At 40.7% G+C, this 17,238-nt stretch overlaps 1 protein-coding gene across 2 annotated transcripts in view; it reads right to left on the minus strand.

Moving 5' to 3' along the window:
• The window catches only part of PLOD2 (procollagen-lysine,2-oxoglutarate 5-dioxygenase 2), a 56,249-nt gene that overhangs the window by 35,557 nt on the left and 3,454 nt on the right, over positions 1-17,238 (minus strand). For both annotated transcript variants that reach the window (XM_075098877.1, XM_075098878.1), the window contains exons 2-3: positions 3,032-3,123; positions 1,435-1,571 (exon numbers count right to left, since the gene is read on the minus strand). In XM_075098877.1, the coding sequence (XP_074954978.1) occupies positions 1,435-1,571; positions 3,032-3,123 (229 nt within the window). The remainder of the gene's footprint in view (positions 1-1,434; positions 1,572-3,031; positions 3,124-17,238) is intronic.

Genomic DNA, 17,238 nt, shown 5'->3' on the forward strand with positions numbered 1-17,238 from the left:
TAAAGTCATCGAGTCAATAACAAAAAAAACACACCTAAAACTGAACATGTACATTCAAACTCTGTTACTTTTACTGTCAATTAAGTGTACAAAGAAAATATGCAGTGTAATATTTCCATTATAAGGTTTGTTCATAAATTGGTTAAGATGATTTAGACATTGGCTTTCTAGCTCTATCTTCTACTTATCACAAGAGGTAACATTAAAAAAGAAAACCGATTGGCATCTTTAAATTTGCTACCAGTTTAGCAGGCTACTCCAACTCTCCTAAACTCTTAACTTACACAAAACAACAAAGGAACCTTCCAGCAAATACCCCTGTCAGACCACCTTCTCTTGTGATGCCTGCTGTACAAATCCTGCCAAATCTCTAACTTGCAAAAGGGTCCCTAAAATTCTTCAGCTATCAAATTTGAAAAATAAATAAATTTAGAAAGCAAGTTAAAAGATGAAAGAAAATTCTGGAGCTGTCATTCATGACTCGGTAACAGCAGCGTGAACCCATGCATGAACCTCTCCAAGCTTGCACTCAGCTACCTCCCCCAGGCTGCCTGTCTGCAATCGGGGCTTCACGTCCCCAGTTCGGGATTTGGTCCCATACCTTCCTTGCAGGGATTCTTTTACAACTGTAAGCTTGCTCCGGTTAACACTAGCATGGAAGAGCTTGGCAGCTGCAGTGAGTTGGATTCTTAGCTGCTCTGATCGTGTTCTTGTCACAGAAGAAAAAAAGCATAGGGAAGTAATGGAAAAAGTGGGATTTCAAAATGTTTGAGCTCCCTGTTCTCCATGACAGGGAAAAACCTACTTGGCCTCCAGTGAGGATGTTCAAGCATAGCTGTGCCATGAGCTATAATCTGGCACGTGCAGCAGCACTGTCTCTCCATCCTTCCATCACACAGACAGCACAGCCACCAGGGGTATACCTGGCACCAAGCCTCTTGTTTCAGTTCTCTAACATGTAAAAGAAGTTCTCCTGTTAAGTCCTTTCCTCAGGGACCCATTCTCCAGCTTCCTACATATCACTGTTACTTCATGGAACAAGATCATGCTGTGGTCCCTACTGGGCACTTTATTTCTGGAGCTGCTTTTGCTCCTCCCCCATTCCACCCTCCCAGCCCGAAGCCACGTCCTGCCTCACCACAGCCAAACAGGGAGAGGACACTTGCCTAAAAGCCTGTCAGCTCCCAATAACATTTTTTTACCCCCTCGGGCAGCAGAACTATGAACAACACTTACATCTGTAAGTCTGTTAACAAAGTTACAATTGCTCCAAGAGTGATCTACTATTTTTATGAATGGAGAAAAATGGAAGCAAACTCCCTCAAATAAACAGTGAGGGGTAAAAGCAGCATGCAACTTTCAGCATGTCACAGCAGCTACTTTTGCATGCCCACCCAGACTAAGATGTAAAGGCATCAAGCCAGGTTTGCTCACCATTCAACAAACATTACAACCAAGTCCTCTTGATCAGCATAGCTTTCAATGCCTTCTTTCAGCAGTCGAACTTTCTGCCCTCCACCAATAGAGTTAGGCAGCTCACCACCTTTCCACTCTTCACCTTTTCCAAGTACCTGGAATAAGAAAAAAAGCACTTTCTGCTAGTAACCAAAAACAAGAGGCTTTTTGAAGCAGACCCTTACTGAAAACAGATGTTAAAGCAGAAGCAGCACATTAAAGCATAGCAAGCCAGCATTCCCAGCATCATAAGTTTTCCATGTCTGAAGCAGCATTCAGCACAATGACATCACTGCAAAAACACGAGAGAGACATTTCTTAATCAAATAAGAATCGAGCAACTGCCTGCTACCACCATTTATTTCAATGTGTCTCCTTCAGGAAATAAAAAAGAAAAAGCTAACAATTGTTTCAAAAATTGTATTAGAAAAACATTCTGAATGAGACCTTTAAAAGCCAATATAGCCACTTTAGGAACAGTAAGTGTAAAAGACCTTGGTGGATCAGGGTATTGCTAACACAAATTGCAAGCTCCAGCCTTTCCAAAATCCCTCCAGAACACATTGTACAAGGAAAGGATAGGCTCCCCAATATACAGCGATCTGCTAAATTCAGCTAAACAAAATTCCTCCCTAGCCAAGCACTGTAGCAAATTACATCTCAAAACCAGAAAAAAATCCTTAAACTTTTTGTGGGTTTTGAGCATATTTTTGGAACTTATAAAACCTGGAAGAACTACATTGCACGATGTTTTGGACAAATCTGCAAAGCTAATGGATGTTTCCAGAGGTCAGGCTTCTTGGGTGCTTTAATACAGCACTATCATATTAGGAAAGGTTCTCTTCGGTCTTCCAAGTTCAGTGGCAGAAGTCATACTTCAGAGACTCAGATAGTTTCCTGTTTATAGTGTAGACACCCTGGTAAGTAAGCAGAAAATTTCATAACACCACCTGAATTCCTGAATTTTCTCTTGCAGAACGAATTTGTGGGGTAAGTTTACAAGGTTAGTGCCTTCCCTTTTTCCTAAGGTCACACAGAGGCCAACCTCAGTACGTGACATACGGAGATGTGAAGGAAGGCAGAAAAGGCTGGCAAGAATGACAAAAACATTTTTCCTTTCAAAGAATTACAGGTTCTTGGGAAACAGATTGAAACTTTCAGTTGTGATCCTCCTTCCTTCCCTGCAGCAGGTATCCAGCCTCGTTTAAGGAGGAAGGAGACATCCAAAGCCCTCTGCGTGCAGTGCAGCTTCCAGAAGTATTCATGCAAGCAAAATATGCTGCAGTGAAAAGCAAGCCTGTATGATAAATCATAACAGAACCTGTAAGTGACTGAGGACACTGATCACAGTAGCTACGAACCTGTACAAGTTCCTCAGGCAGTGGAAGAAGGGGGACCAGCAGGTCCGCAACAGGGACAGCAGCAGGGCCAGGCGCCAGGGCCCTACCCGCCCCCCAGCTCTCTGTTTTACTTTGCCCCAGCACGCAAGGAGGCTAACGCCACCTCAGCTACTATTGCACTGCTTCTGTCTTAAAGGCTGTATAGTATGAATATTTGGTAGGAAAACATACAATACCTTTACTGTGTAGTTGAAATGCTTTGCAGTTCGCATGAAACGGTGAAAGCCATCAGTTTCTTTAGTTGCTACAGTAAAAATTAGTAGTTTATCTGAGGAAGAAAACATAGGAACATGTATTAATGTGTTTCCAGGCCACAGTTTATAACAAAAAAAATGCACTTAGTAGCACTGGATCAGGGGGCTTTATGACTTGCCTGCATCTCATTCAAAGAGAGGAGGCAAATACACTATCAAACAAAAACTGCTATGGACAAGGGTGCTGCATTTAAAAGTATCCTCAGGAAGAGGAAGGAAAAAAAAAATCTCTCTACTCTGTAAACAACTAGCTCAATACATGAAAACAAAGCTACTATGACTACTGGACAGGAAGGAATTTTCAAAATAAAAATAACTTACTACTATTGAGTATGAGCTAATCCTGTGACCTCTTATCACAGGACTGAACGGTACCAGAGAACTTCACCCAACCTTGTAAGTCCCCTGAAAGCAAGTGGTTCATATTCTTCATGAAAACAGGGTGAAAAAAAAAAAACAGTCCCCCCAACAGGCAGTATTTAGTGATTTTAAGTCCTTGGGCAGAGACAAAAGAGTAAGGTTGGTTGTTTTTTTTTTATTCAGGGCCTCCGTAAATTACACCAATGCTAATTTTGCCCTCTTACTGCATACAGGCAATGACCGTGCAACCTATTTCCTTTCCACATCCCCAGGCTTTTGACATAGTTCAAATGAGTCCATGATTTCCCACTGAACAGCTTCCCGATTAAACTACCAAACAACATTCAGCACCATATGCAATATGCTGCATAATCGAGGTACATAATCCAAAGCTATGAGAAAGACAGTATCTCTAGCCAACACCAAGTATTTAATCAGCCTGGATCCCAGAGCACATTGCAGTTCCCCAGTTTGGTCTGAGTTCAAGCAACAGCTGTCCCCTAAACACAGCCCATGAGATCAATCCTTACAAGAAAGTAAAATTAATCGCCTGTATTGAGCATTCCAGACACAGTGCCTGTTGTTGCTTCACTTTCCCAAAAAACATCCTCTGGACTTATCTTTACCAGCATAGTAACATGTGCTAGAAGTGGCTTCTGTGAAAAACATTCCTGTTAATGCTTCAGCCTTGTCCACCACCAGAGACTTCACAGAATCATAGAACGGTGTAGGTTGGAAGGACCCTTACAGGTCAACTAGTCCAACCGCCCTGCAGTGAGCAGGGACATCTTCAACTAGATCAGGTTGCTCAGAGCCCCATCCAACCTGACCTTGAATGCTACTAGGGACTTAGCAGTCTTCAGACACTTGAGATTTCATCCTGAGTGTCTTCAAATCAATCAGTGCTTGCCATTTTGTTTTATTTGACACCAGCAAAATTAAGACTCAAGATGATGATCCACTTCCCACTTTGTAGAAGAAATGCACTTTGCTAGTTACTCATGCAGTGCTCTTCAGCCAAGTACGAGGGTACTTCACGTGTACCTCTGCTCAGTCAAGCAAAAACACCTGTAGGAGCACAGACATAGTTTGCAGAGCAACATAAAAAAACCAGATGTTCTAATGAAATTCAAGTCTGTCTAAAATAGCCACAGCAGGCAAACTATGGAGATTAGACTCAGGAGCCAGTGATATTTTTTCCCACTGAAATAATATTTAGATTCAGCACAGTCAACAGGTCACTTCCAAGAACACCCCTACCAAGTCAGTGGTCTGGCTAGTGCATCCTCAACAGCAGCTATAACAGCCTACATGAGGAAAAGGAAGGATAAGACAAGCATATATGATGCTTTCTCTGCTTTTTCTACCAGTCTCCGTTTATGGGTTTTCGTGCCTGGATGGGGTTTCTGTATATTCCAAAGCACTCGGTCCACTTTGTGACCTTGCTCTTATCCAGTCACTCCTTGAACTGATGTAACCTTTAAGCAGTGACAGCACCATGTGTCCAGTACCTACTCAAAAAAAAACCCCAAAACAAAACAACCCACAAAAAACAAACAGTGCAATCTTCTGTGCCTTCAGCAGGGCTCCTACAGTTTTTATTTGGCACAGACCAACTTCTTCATCTACAGACATCATCTCTACCTGCCCTGCCCACCACATACAATTCTGCGATTTCTCTCATACCCTGCCACAGATTTTGTGTTTGTTTCTTTGGCTCCTTTTGCTCAACAGCCCAAGTGAAGATTTTAACCGCTGGCTCTACTGAACCAGACTGCCACTCCTGCAATACAATACACAGCAAAGAAGAAACTGGAAATATTTTAAATGCTTCAATCAATTTAACTTGAACACCCCTGACCTTTCAGAAGACAGCTTTCAAAGCTCCATCTTTTTCTCACTTGAGTGCTAGCAGTCTTTTGTAGGCAAGAATCAGAAGAAAATCCCATGACTACATCTCAAGGGCAGGAAGACCTCCACAAAGGATTCCACAGCAATGTGTTCACAGATGCACCGACTCACCAATAGACATAAACACAGCAATAATGGTTCAATACCTTCAAAATCGTTTATTCTAAAGGCCACGCAATCTAAAGTAATTCTACAGGAGTCACCACAGAATGAATAAAGAACATGATATCTTAGACTATGACTAAAACAGAACTGAAGACAGCAGATAGGATTTTCTCTATGGAACAGACTAAGTTATGATTAATGTTTTGTTCAAGCACTGCATTTTCAAATTAGAGGGAACTGGAAAAACCTGATCATACCAGACTGCATCACCAAGCCAAGTGAACCCATTATTGAAAGTTTCCTAGGTGACCAGTCAAGCACTGACTATAACCATGGATTTTGGTTTGGAGTAGACATATTTCACACCTACTCCTTCCTCAGGAATGCTAACAGCAAAGATTTCAAAAAAATCTGTACTTGCCAACATGATGTCAATGACAAAATGCAGGCTGCATCAGATTCCTCCCATAGTCACTAAGTCAAAGAAAGTATTAAATCAATGTACAAATACAGCCTGGCAAGCAAAAAATAACCTACTATTCTTTATAGGATACTGTTACTCTCTTTTAATGGAACCCAAAGGGATTCCACCTACACACTGTTCATGTATTTCAAGATCCACCATGGAGCCTGGTATGTTACTTGAGTTTTGTGGAACAGGAGGAAAGAGAACGATGTGCCAAATCATAAGGGAATTCAACCTGAGCTATATAAAACGGAGAAAGCTGAGGAGACAAATAATGCAGTTTATATTGACGTGAAACTGCAACAGAACGTGTATTACACTCGCAGCCAACAAAGCAATCTAGCGAAGACTGCCTGAGTCAGGTTTGCAAACAGTCACAGAACCAACAGGAGGCTATTTTTATAAAGGTATTATTCACATTGGAAAAGTTTTCTTTTTAGCATACTTGTCAATGGTCAATTTTTAAAATTACAGATGAAGAGGTTTAAAAGGCTTTATTTCCATGTCTCTGCTGCACCACAGAATTCTAGGTGCATGTGGTACTTAAATAATTTTTAAGTGCAGTAGAAGTGTAATTATAGCACTTAGAGTCCATTTAGAATTGTTTCTTTATAGACTATTTAGTCATTGTTGGGGGTTTTGGGGGAGGTGGTGGGGTTGTTTGTTTGTTGGCATTTGTTTTGTGGTTTTTTTCTTAAAGTAATCTGTGTCTGACCAAAGAGCTGAGAAACATGCTTTTATTGGGTCTATAGTGTGTATGAAGTGACAATGCAAAGTGCATTAAATGATAGTTACCTTGGCACGCTATAGAGGGTATCATTAATCAAATGAGGAAAGCAGCACCATTCTCTTCTAGCTAGTGAGACGTTACAAAAGTATTAATGTAATTTCTGTAGGCTCCTGTGACTTTATTTAGATGTAAATGACAACTTGCACCAGTTTTACTGGCAGAGTTCCACTAAGCATAGCATGGGAGATATTTGTTTCTTCCTGTGGAAGTTGAGTGAAGGAAATGCTTCTGACCACCAAATACTTCTGCTAATTTATTTTCAACCTTTTAATGTCATTCACTTTGAAAAATCTATTCCTTGTTTGCTATATTTAGGTACAACAACCCTTTAGAACTCCTGTCCCATTTGTGCCTAGTAACACAAATCCAAAGTGACTTTCATGGATTCACAGGAGTGTTAATGTGCAAGTACAACACAGATCCCAGGGGAGTAAGTTTACCCAAGTGCTGTTTCCATTTCAGGATGTGCCTGGCTACATCTATTTTAGCTGCAGCCACCCCCTGTGCCCCTGCTGTGGGAGCAGGTTTGGTCCCACAAAAGCCCTGCCAGTGCAGAGGATCACTGCAGCACCAGAGCCCTTACTGCAGGCTGAGTCACAGGCAAACGTCGCACTGAGAGGCTGAGTGACTGGCCCAGCGGCATCGCTGTGCTGGCTCCAGGGCTCCAGCTGTGCAATGAAGACCTAGGCATAGCAGCAGAAAGCTGCCTGCTATTACTCAGAACCCTAGTTACCACTCTGGCCCAGTACTCCCCAGCGAGCGAGCCGCAAAATTCTCAGTCTTTGCAAAACCCCACAATGAATTCTAGCTGCAGCAACACTGTTCCTGCTTCGCCATCCACTTTGGCACAAATCCCTGCCCTGCCCTCCACCCGGGTGTCTACCCTAAGGAGCTCTGCTCTATGGTCTTATATGTAGACTTGAGCTATCCAGTTTCTTAAGCCTGGCTATCCCTCTCACACGAGGGGATGAATACACACTATCAGTAGTATTTTCCAGCAAAGAGTAACATCCTGAAAACGCAAACATATATGAAACCAAGAACACAGCAGGCGGTCACAGCCCACCACACTTGCAGGGCACTGGCACACCGCAGAGGGTACAGGCTGCCTGACAGGGCTGGGCTCCCCCAGCACACAGCCTGCCAGAGGCATCTTGGCAGTCACTGGAGGGGATTACCAAGCTTGGCATTTATTTCCACAAGTGAAGTCAGCTTGTGTAAAAAGGAAATGCAAACCGTACACTAAAGTTAAACAGGAAGGCATGAAAAAAAATCCCTTCAGAGCTTCATGCCAGGTATGAGGGTGCTGAAGTTACTAGAGTGCAATCACTGCAGACAGCTTTCTGATAGTTACATTCACAAAACAGCTGTTCTGTTTTGAAAACAAGCCTGAGAGAGCACAGGTTTGGCCAAGAAAAGTATATCCAGTGCAAATTAGGAAACCCTTTAGTGATCAAGTTGTGAAAGACAACACTGCATATAGAGCGCACACAACATATCAGGAAATCCAATGAAGGCTTAGCAAAACATCTTACTCTCTTACTCCATGTTTTGTGCTGCTACCATCAGGGATCTGACTGCACCATAAAGATTTATTTCCAGTAATAAGAACTATAAACCAAAGCCTTTGTCTTCAATGACTTGCCTGGCAAGGTCTCAGCCAGGAATTGCCATGGCAGGACTGCTTTAAGTAGCAGCGGCCTCTCTCCTTGTACGTTGGCAAAGAAGTACAAAGAACTGCAGTCATTCCTCGTACACCCACATGGTTCTTATTTATCTTGAATGAACACTGACAGAGATTACTACATAATTTCTACCAGGGGTTGTGGACACTAGTACAGTAGCTTCAGAGAAGCCAAAACTGAGGATATTGCTCACATCCACATGGAAGCTGACATTTAGTCCTTGGATTCAAGTACTGTGGACTTCTCTGGAGTAGGAACGAGCTGTAAGATCAGACATCTGTGCATGGTACCACATTATGCCATTAAAATCTGTATCTTTAAAACTAGTGGCTTATAATGGTAAACAAATGATGTTTGGTTCCTGGAATACAGTTTTATCCATGTTCTAGTGTCTACATAAAACTCAGTCTACTTTCCCACTTGCAGATGTCCTGCCCAGAACTGCTCAACAGGGTAACAACTGTGCATCAGCCTCTCCATTTAACGAGCAGAGAGATGAACAGTTGCAAAATAATTTACCAAAGGTTTCCAGCAAGTAAAAAAACACATTACTAGAGATTATAGAAAAACCTTGGGAACTGGAAACATAGTAGGAATACCTCCATGGATTTAAAGAAAAAATATATATACACACACACACACAGAGAGTGTCAAAGAAGGGTCAGGTAGTAACCCTGCCAGTGAGCTGCATGTCCTTAATCTAAGGCATGGGCTAGGCAGATACCTGTAAGAGGCACTTGGATGCATCTGAGCCCATTAACTAAGCTATGTAATTGTGCCTATTACTATGTCTCCCGCATCTCTGGAGAACCGAGAGACCAGCAAGGTACAGTTACCCACAAAACCAAAACAAAAAACCCAAAAAACAACAAAACAAAAAAACCAACTAATTCACGGACTGGATTTAGCTTGCCTTTACACCACATAGGAGCATGCTTCTCCAACATTGGAAAGACACACTAAAGCACAGCACAACTGAAATAGTGTTTCAGCCTGGATTCCTCCCGTCTCACTTGAAGAGCACAGTAATGAGGAATGTTCAAAAGTAAACTGAACTGAGAAGTAGCTGTCAGAGTGACAGTAAACAGTCCCAAATAAATGCAGACTTCTTATTGCATTTCTGCTATTATTCGTTTCCACAGATTAACTGTTAAAAAAAAAAAAAAGAAAAAGGGGAAAAAAAGCTTGTTTGTTTTGGGATTAAAGTTTTCAATATGCCTGTGGATTTTCAAGGCAGGCAACCTGCCCCATGCATAATCACCTCAAATTTATGAGTCCTGACTTGGCCATGCCATTTTCCCTTCCAACATCTGTACTCACCCAGTAACAAGAAGGTGAACTAGAGGAATTACCCTTAACAAGTTCTATTTTCCTTCCATATGTACCTCACCTAAAGCACGTACTCCATCAACAAAATCTACGTTCTGACACTTTTACAGTAGTCTGAGTTAGAAACAGAATGTAATGAGTAAACCATAAAAAGCAAAATATAATTTCCTATCCACTCTGCTCCCCTAAAAGGAGGGTATTTCTGTGCCTGGAGGAGAAATCACCATCCTCAGCTCTGCCCTCAGCCAACATGTTTGAGTTAACAAATAAAAGCATAATAGTGCAGGTTGAGCTGTGTGCAGGTCAGCTTACAGTACGTGAAGGCATGATCCATAACCAGGATTAAAGATCTAGAGTTTCTCATAACTTCTGATAAAACAGGTGATTTTTGGAAGAATGAAACTTAAAACACTATTTAGGAATACAATGTCACTATACAACTAACCTCCTGTAATTTCTCTAACAGATGACTTATATTTCTGGAAGATATCCTGGAAAACATAAAACATTCTACAATATCTTCTGAACAAGACGAGTTACTGAGACCAAAAAAAATGGCTGATATAAAGCCTGTTGGAAAATATCTTATTTATAGGCTCAAGAGCTGTTTCTTCCATAAAACTGAACAACAGAACAGTCTGAGTTCCCAATTAATTGCAAAAGTGTGAAAGAACTTTTAAAGAGAATGCAGCACAAGGTTTAAGCCCACAGTAGTAAAGAAAGCATTCAAAAAACTGAAATAGATCATTGGGCTACACAACACTGTACGGAGTCAATACAGCCGCAATGACCAATTCTCTTCCCATGCGGTTTTGATTACTTTACTAAAACCAGTTCTTCTATATGTTTCCGAACAACACTGAAGCTCTGCCGATAACTAGAGGGTCACCGATGGTGCCAACACCAAGCTCCCTTCCCTATTTATAGGGACTCAGACCATATGTCCAAAACCCAAAGAACTGTTAAGTCAACTAAAAAGCTGAAATATCAAAGAGCACTTTCAAAATCCAGGTTTTTGGGACAACACAATCTTCCACTTATCACTCAAGGAGGCAATATTAGACTTCTCAAAAGGGAAATTGATTTTTTTCTCTATAAATAGGAGTTATAGCCTAAACTTAAGGTGCTATGTCTTATAAAACTTGAAAATCCACATACTCTGAAAAGATGTCAAACAGATGGAGTCAGGAGAAACCCATCATATGCAATGTAACCATGATTATAAGTTATAGCTACATACATATACTTGGTTAATGTAATCCAGCAGCAAACAAAGATCTGAAGTACACAACATGAAAAACACAGACTTTAAACATATATAACCACCCAGTGTCAGTTTATATGACGTACATATGGTCAAAGAAAGTAGTAAGCCAACAGAAGAATTTCTGGTCGCATAAAGAGGGAAAAGACAGATCCATCTGACAGCTGTTTATTTTCCCCCAGGATTCTTTAGAAACGCAACCATGTGCTGAAATAGCAAACCTGGTCACCTCCTTTTCCTCAGGAAAGGAATGCGCGTTACAATCCAGGAGGGGGAAAAGATGACTGGTGCATAAATAATACTACTTCATATTTGGAAGTTCTGGGTTTGTTTTTTTTTAATCTGATCTTGATATTACACAGTCAATTTCTGTTCCACACAGAACACTTTGCTGCATGCCTCCACTCATCCCACAGCTTACTGCTTCCCAGAGAGGCAGATTGGTTTCGAAGTCCCATTAACCATAGCTATGATCACCTTGTAAGACTGGATCCTCTGCAATTTAATACCATGGTTGGATTGCTGTTCAAAAAATATCCTTAAACGGGAGACAAAATACACTTGAAAAACTCATGAAAGATTGGAAAGTGATAAGATTTAAAAGAGAAGATTAAATTAGAATTAAAAAGTAGCAAGTAAAGAACAATCATGGGTTGCCAAACATGTAGTGCGTACTGATTTCCTATACCAATACACACTCTTGTGTGAGAGAGAGAAGGATTTCTAAGAATAAGTGTTTCAAATAAATCTTAAAGGCCAGATTTTGAAGAAGCAGACCTTCTGGTACAGACCGCTTCTGAAAGTTTCATCTGTTCTCTGTATCACAAACTTCTGTTAATCACTGCACTTCAATACATACACATCTTACTGCAAAATACAAAGAGCAGCACAAACATTATTTCTGTAATTTCCAAAAAAATATGATACTCTTCTTGACTAGCTATTAGCAGACTTGTACATTCTCCACTTTAAACCAGACATACTAATTTTAACAGAAGTCTGTCTTTTGATGTTATAAGCATAGTTATTGCAGAACTAAGTACACAGGTATCACCTCTCCTACCACCTGATCTTCAAAATGGTTCAACCTGCAGAAAAAAAAATATATGCTCCTGCCTTTAAACTGTTGCAAACAGTTTATGACCGCAAGTGACATTTATGGTTATCGCTCAATGCACGGGCTGTGCTCGGGTAACCCTTGCTGTGCTCCTCCAGGTTATTTGTAGACCTTGCTGAAGTTACAGAGCAATCGCTATTGGTATGAAAACTCCCAACACTGTCCTGAGTCAGGGAATGGAACTAATAGAGGCAGGAAGTTTTCAGAAGCTGTCTAGGGAAAGAAATATAGAATGTATAATTTCTAAGTTTCCGCTACTTTTGAATATCTGGTGCTGTTGCCACTTCCTTAGCCAGAGTAAACATCGCCAGTTACAGGGTTCTCCCTCTTCTCATGTGTTTTAAAGGAACAAAGAAGCTGCATTAGCAGAAATGTGTGCTTATATTAAGCAAGAGCTGCTCTGAATTTCCTCATAATACTGAATTTCTGCTAGATTAGCACTTGCTAACACACAGTCCCTGGACTGGACACTAAAATTTTTTTTCTTTTTTATTAACTGAAACCAAACTGAAGTTTTCCAAGACTTAGAGACTTATCATTCAAGAGTCCATTATTGTTAAACACCATCTGCAATCTAAAGCCATTTATGAAGAGGTGAACAGTCCTGTAGCAACTGTGAATTTCAGAATCTAAAATTTGTTATGAACCTACTGAAGATTTCTCATGCAAAGAAATTCTATTGTGCTTTAATTCACAGCCCACAGAGATGTGAACAGGCATTTACTTCTTCCACATGTACCGATTCACATGGCAAGCCTGCGCAGCTGCTGCTTACTGCCCTTCTTCTATCACATAATTTCTGATGTCACATAGTTACAGCATCTAAAATGTTTACATGGAAATGATCAGCTGTTGAATAGAGCAGTTCTAAAAAAAATAAATAAAAAACCCACCACCCACAGACTATCTCTGTAACCGTTTTTCTGTGTACGCACATATACATACACACACTTCCAGGCAAAGATTGGCAGTTACTTCCAATATAATCCAAATATTACCAAGTTACTCCCAGTATCCCAAACACAACTGATTTCAAAAACAGCTGACTCTGTCTCAGCTCTTAATTTACTTCCTTTTAATTTAGTAATATTGAATATATAGTCAACAAGAGCTCATTAAGACCTATATGTGCACTCATCAATCACCCGCGTCAGACCCGGCTGCAGCCCTCGCCGGTGCTCAGGGCTGCACTAATTCTAACACAAGATCTCCTCGTTTTGATAGCTGAACAAAACCAGCCACAAGCAGCCCTACTCAGGAGTTTTTCCATCAGCTTCAGTGGACTTGGATGAGACCCTGTTTACTGAATCAGTTATTCTGTAGTAAAGCGAATAAGACACGTTCCTTTGTTCCCAGATAAGAAAAAAAATTAAAATCAACTGCTTGTAAATGACATCATTGCTATAGATGACGCAACTCCTCCAACAAGAGCCGCCTAACTTCCCGAGAAGTGGGGAACAGATCAGGTTACAGCTGTTTATTAGTGCCCAGATAGCAATCAAACCACAAAAATCTTCTTGAGAGTGGGAGTGGATGGAGTCATGGCACAGGCTGGGTCTTGCTTGAACGCGCCGATTGGACGGCTCTGCTATAAACTCTCACCAGGCTGTGCAGCTGAGAGCAGGACACAATTAACATCAGCTGTCTAAGTGAGAAAGTTTACTCAGCTTCTGCCTTTTAGTAGCCTTGCCCTCTTTGTCTCTCTCATAAATATGTATCTAGAGAAGAGCATGCTTCTTCTTAAGCTGCCGTTTAGCAAAACCAGCTGTTCAAACAGAAGCAGTCACACACAGCACCAGGCACTGTTAAAGTCCATTTTCTGACAGCTAATCAATCTATCAGTGAAAATCAGCAGTTAATATTTTCTCCTTAGACTAGTCTTCACTTTGAAAAGGAGAAATTGGAGCTGGAACTGGAGCTGTCCTGAAGATGCATAACTGTCCTTCATGCCTGCACCACGGCTCACGTTGTCAGCAGACGCCACCACCCCGATTAGTCAGTTCTTTTGAAAGAGCTGCCCTACAGCTTCACATCTGGCCCTGCATCCAGATCCTGGACACGTAAAATTCTCCAAAAAACAGGCCACACAAGCCTGGAAGGAGAAAACCCCATACTTTTCAAAGATCCCCCTTCTGTGTGAACAAGCAACCTGAACTCCACACTTGCGAGATACAGGTAGTGCCCTGCCTTGAACAACTCAGTCCTTCAAGTCATGAAATAGCATAAAAAACTTCTGTACTACTAACACAAGACATCATGACATGCCATGTATGACATGTATTTCAAGATGCTTTTAACATCAAACACCTGGACCAGAAACTTCAGTTATTAAGTTTATGGACCTGGTTCTGTTCTCACACCCACATGTATACAATTGTTTTATGGTGATGTAAAACAGAATTAATAAACCGCTTATGAGGATAGCCTAAGGAAACACTTTGCTGTAGTAGTTTCATGTGAACTACAAAACTAAAGATAAACAATCCATTTTTACTTTTTGAAAAAAAAAAAAAAAAAAAGAAGTACAAAACCAATTCTATCAAATACTGATTATTTTCTTCACAGCTGATTTCAGCGAGAACCCCTAATGGGCTCATTCAGTACATTAACACTTAGACCCACAGGTACAGAATTAACTCTCAGGGGAATGGCACTTAAATGCCAGACCTACTTTTGTTTAACATTTTTCTGTCTTCTTTCCTTACAGCTTGTTTGCATTAATTACAAATACTGCACATGTCAGCTTTAAAAACATACTTGCAGTTACCTTGCAAGAATCAGTACTACCATCAAAAAGGACTGCCCAGTCCACCACCACCTTTTTTCCCCCCCATGTCTATTGTCTAAGAAAATCCACAGTGGATCAATAAATTTGCAACTTGTCCAAAACAGAGCCCTGGAATACTTTCAAAGGGCAGACCATAAGAGCTGGTGAGCCAACCACTAAAATAAAGGGGGGTTCTTCAGAACTGTCCCACAAATTTCAATGTAATGTTTTAAGCCAAGGCAGAGTTCTACTGTTTAGCCTTAAACTATTACTGAAATTGGTCTGTAATTACTTTGTACCCCATTACAAAAATAGCCATGTGTTTTAAAAGAAATTATACAGTAATCCACAGTATCATTAATTTTGGTTCAAACAGAAACAGAATGAAATGATTAAATATGTCAACTGTATAATTTGTCAATAATCTAAATATTCCAACAATTAGTAGATACCTAAGCTTCCGCAATCTCAGTGCTCAGCTGGAACAAGTATCATTAAAATATTATATAAAAAGGCACAAAGACATGTGCACACACTGAGGACACAAAGAAGCCAGATTACTCTTATCATCAATAAAAGATTTACTCTGTTTCTTTAGTGGACTTGTCATTTGTTTGCAAGGGGAATTCTAGCTCCTGGAGAAAAAAAAAAAAACACCAACCAAAAAAAAATCTCTGGGATGAAACAATGACTTTACATATTTAGCCTCCTCATGACCAGTATAATCCATATATTGAAAACTGAATTCACCTTAAGGAAATACTTCAGAAGCAGTTCTGTTAAACCACCTAAAGCCACTTGTGGTGCCAGGCTGTGTTTGCAAGCACATATTCCTTGATGATTAAGTGTCATCACTTGTTCTCTAGAGCAACAACATTCCCACATATACAGACACATTCCTCCTACTGATCTGCTTGGTCAAGTTGTGTTTTGTGCTAGAGGGAAACACGCTCTGTGTTTAAATTAAGAGGGAACAAAAATATCCTTCACTTTCAAACTTGTTCGCCTTGCAACTGGTCCCTCAAAAACCATTAAAAAATGGCATTATAAATGAAAAAAATATCCTTATTGCAACCATACTCACTCTTCATGACAAGGGAATTCAACTGAGCAGCACATCAAGTAATTTATATTTCAGACTAGCAGCTCTACACAAATGGAAAGATACTGCTTTTGATTACACAGTGTAACAGTACTAATTCAACAGACAAGCTAAACACTTCCCCATGAAGAGACCAAGACACTTTTGCTTAAGTAAGCAGCAGTGAGGGACAGAGCCATAAATCATGACTCTCCAGAATATGCCACCAACGTAAAGAAAACTTTGAGAAATAATCTGTTAATTCAGATCCTCGCCAGGAGCATGTTTCACACAAAACTCCTCTAGCTCACATAACCATGGTGGTCATTCCACTGTAACTTTACAGCACCAAATATTGATGATAAATGTCACAACTGTTTTATTTTTTTTCCTGTTTTAATTAGAAATGCATTTTTTGGTCAAAGCTATGGTGATCCTATCCAAGCCCACTGTATATCACAGAGAGAAGCAATGTCACGTCCACCGCTGTGGTCTACCTCCACAGCCTAATTATTCCACCTAAGGAAAGAAACAAAAGCCTGGCCAAAAAACCCTCTAAATTTTATTTGATTTTATTTTGCACCAGCAACTTGCATTGTGCAGCCTCTAAACCAGGTGCTACAAAGAACTCGGACTGCCAACTTTGTGTGTCTTCAAGGATGAGTATTTTCAAGGGAAAAGTATGGGACAGAAGAACAACTTTGCTGCTTTGCACCTTCACAGCTACATTCACTTACTTTTAATTTCCAAACACACACACCCACACTACACACCATTTCATTTGTTATTCACCATTTATTTCAAGCTGGAGCCTAAAGGTATCTACACAAGTGATCATTACCCATCTGAAGTGGTGTACACTGATGCTACATCCATTCATAAATGCTCCCCAAAGGGTTGGGATGATGGTGCCCCTGGAGCAGGGGTAACCCAAACACTGTCTCTTGCTGGCTCAGGTCCTGGGTACATCACTCTGTCTTTACCCTTCACCTGTAAGAGGCAGGCAGCAGCTTTTTCGTACAGTCCTCTCAAAAAGGGCACAAAACTCCCAAGAGACCTAGAGGAGGTTTTTCCCCAACACAGGTTTATGTAGTACTTTTAGATACTGTAGCGACAAGATGGGACAGAAGTAGCATCAGTAGAGAAGTAAGAAACAGAAAATCGGGCAGAGAGATGGAGGCAGGCATAGAGCACTGAATTTTCGGCCTCCCCTCCACCAAGCAGACCAACTCTTTCAGTACTTCTAATAAGTGT

The sequence above is a fragment of the Phalacrocorax aristotelis genome, chromosome 7 (genome assembly GCF_949628215.1).
Source record: "Phalacrocorax aristotelis chromosome 7, bGulAri2.1, whole genome shotgun sequence".
In the NCBI taxonomy this organism is placed as follows: domain Eukaryota; kingdom Metazoa; phylum Chordata; class Aves; order Suliformes; family Phalacrocoracidae; genus Phalacrocorax; species Phalacrocorax aristotelis.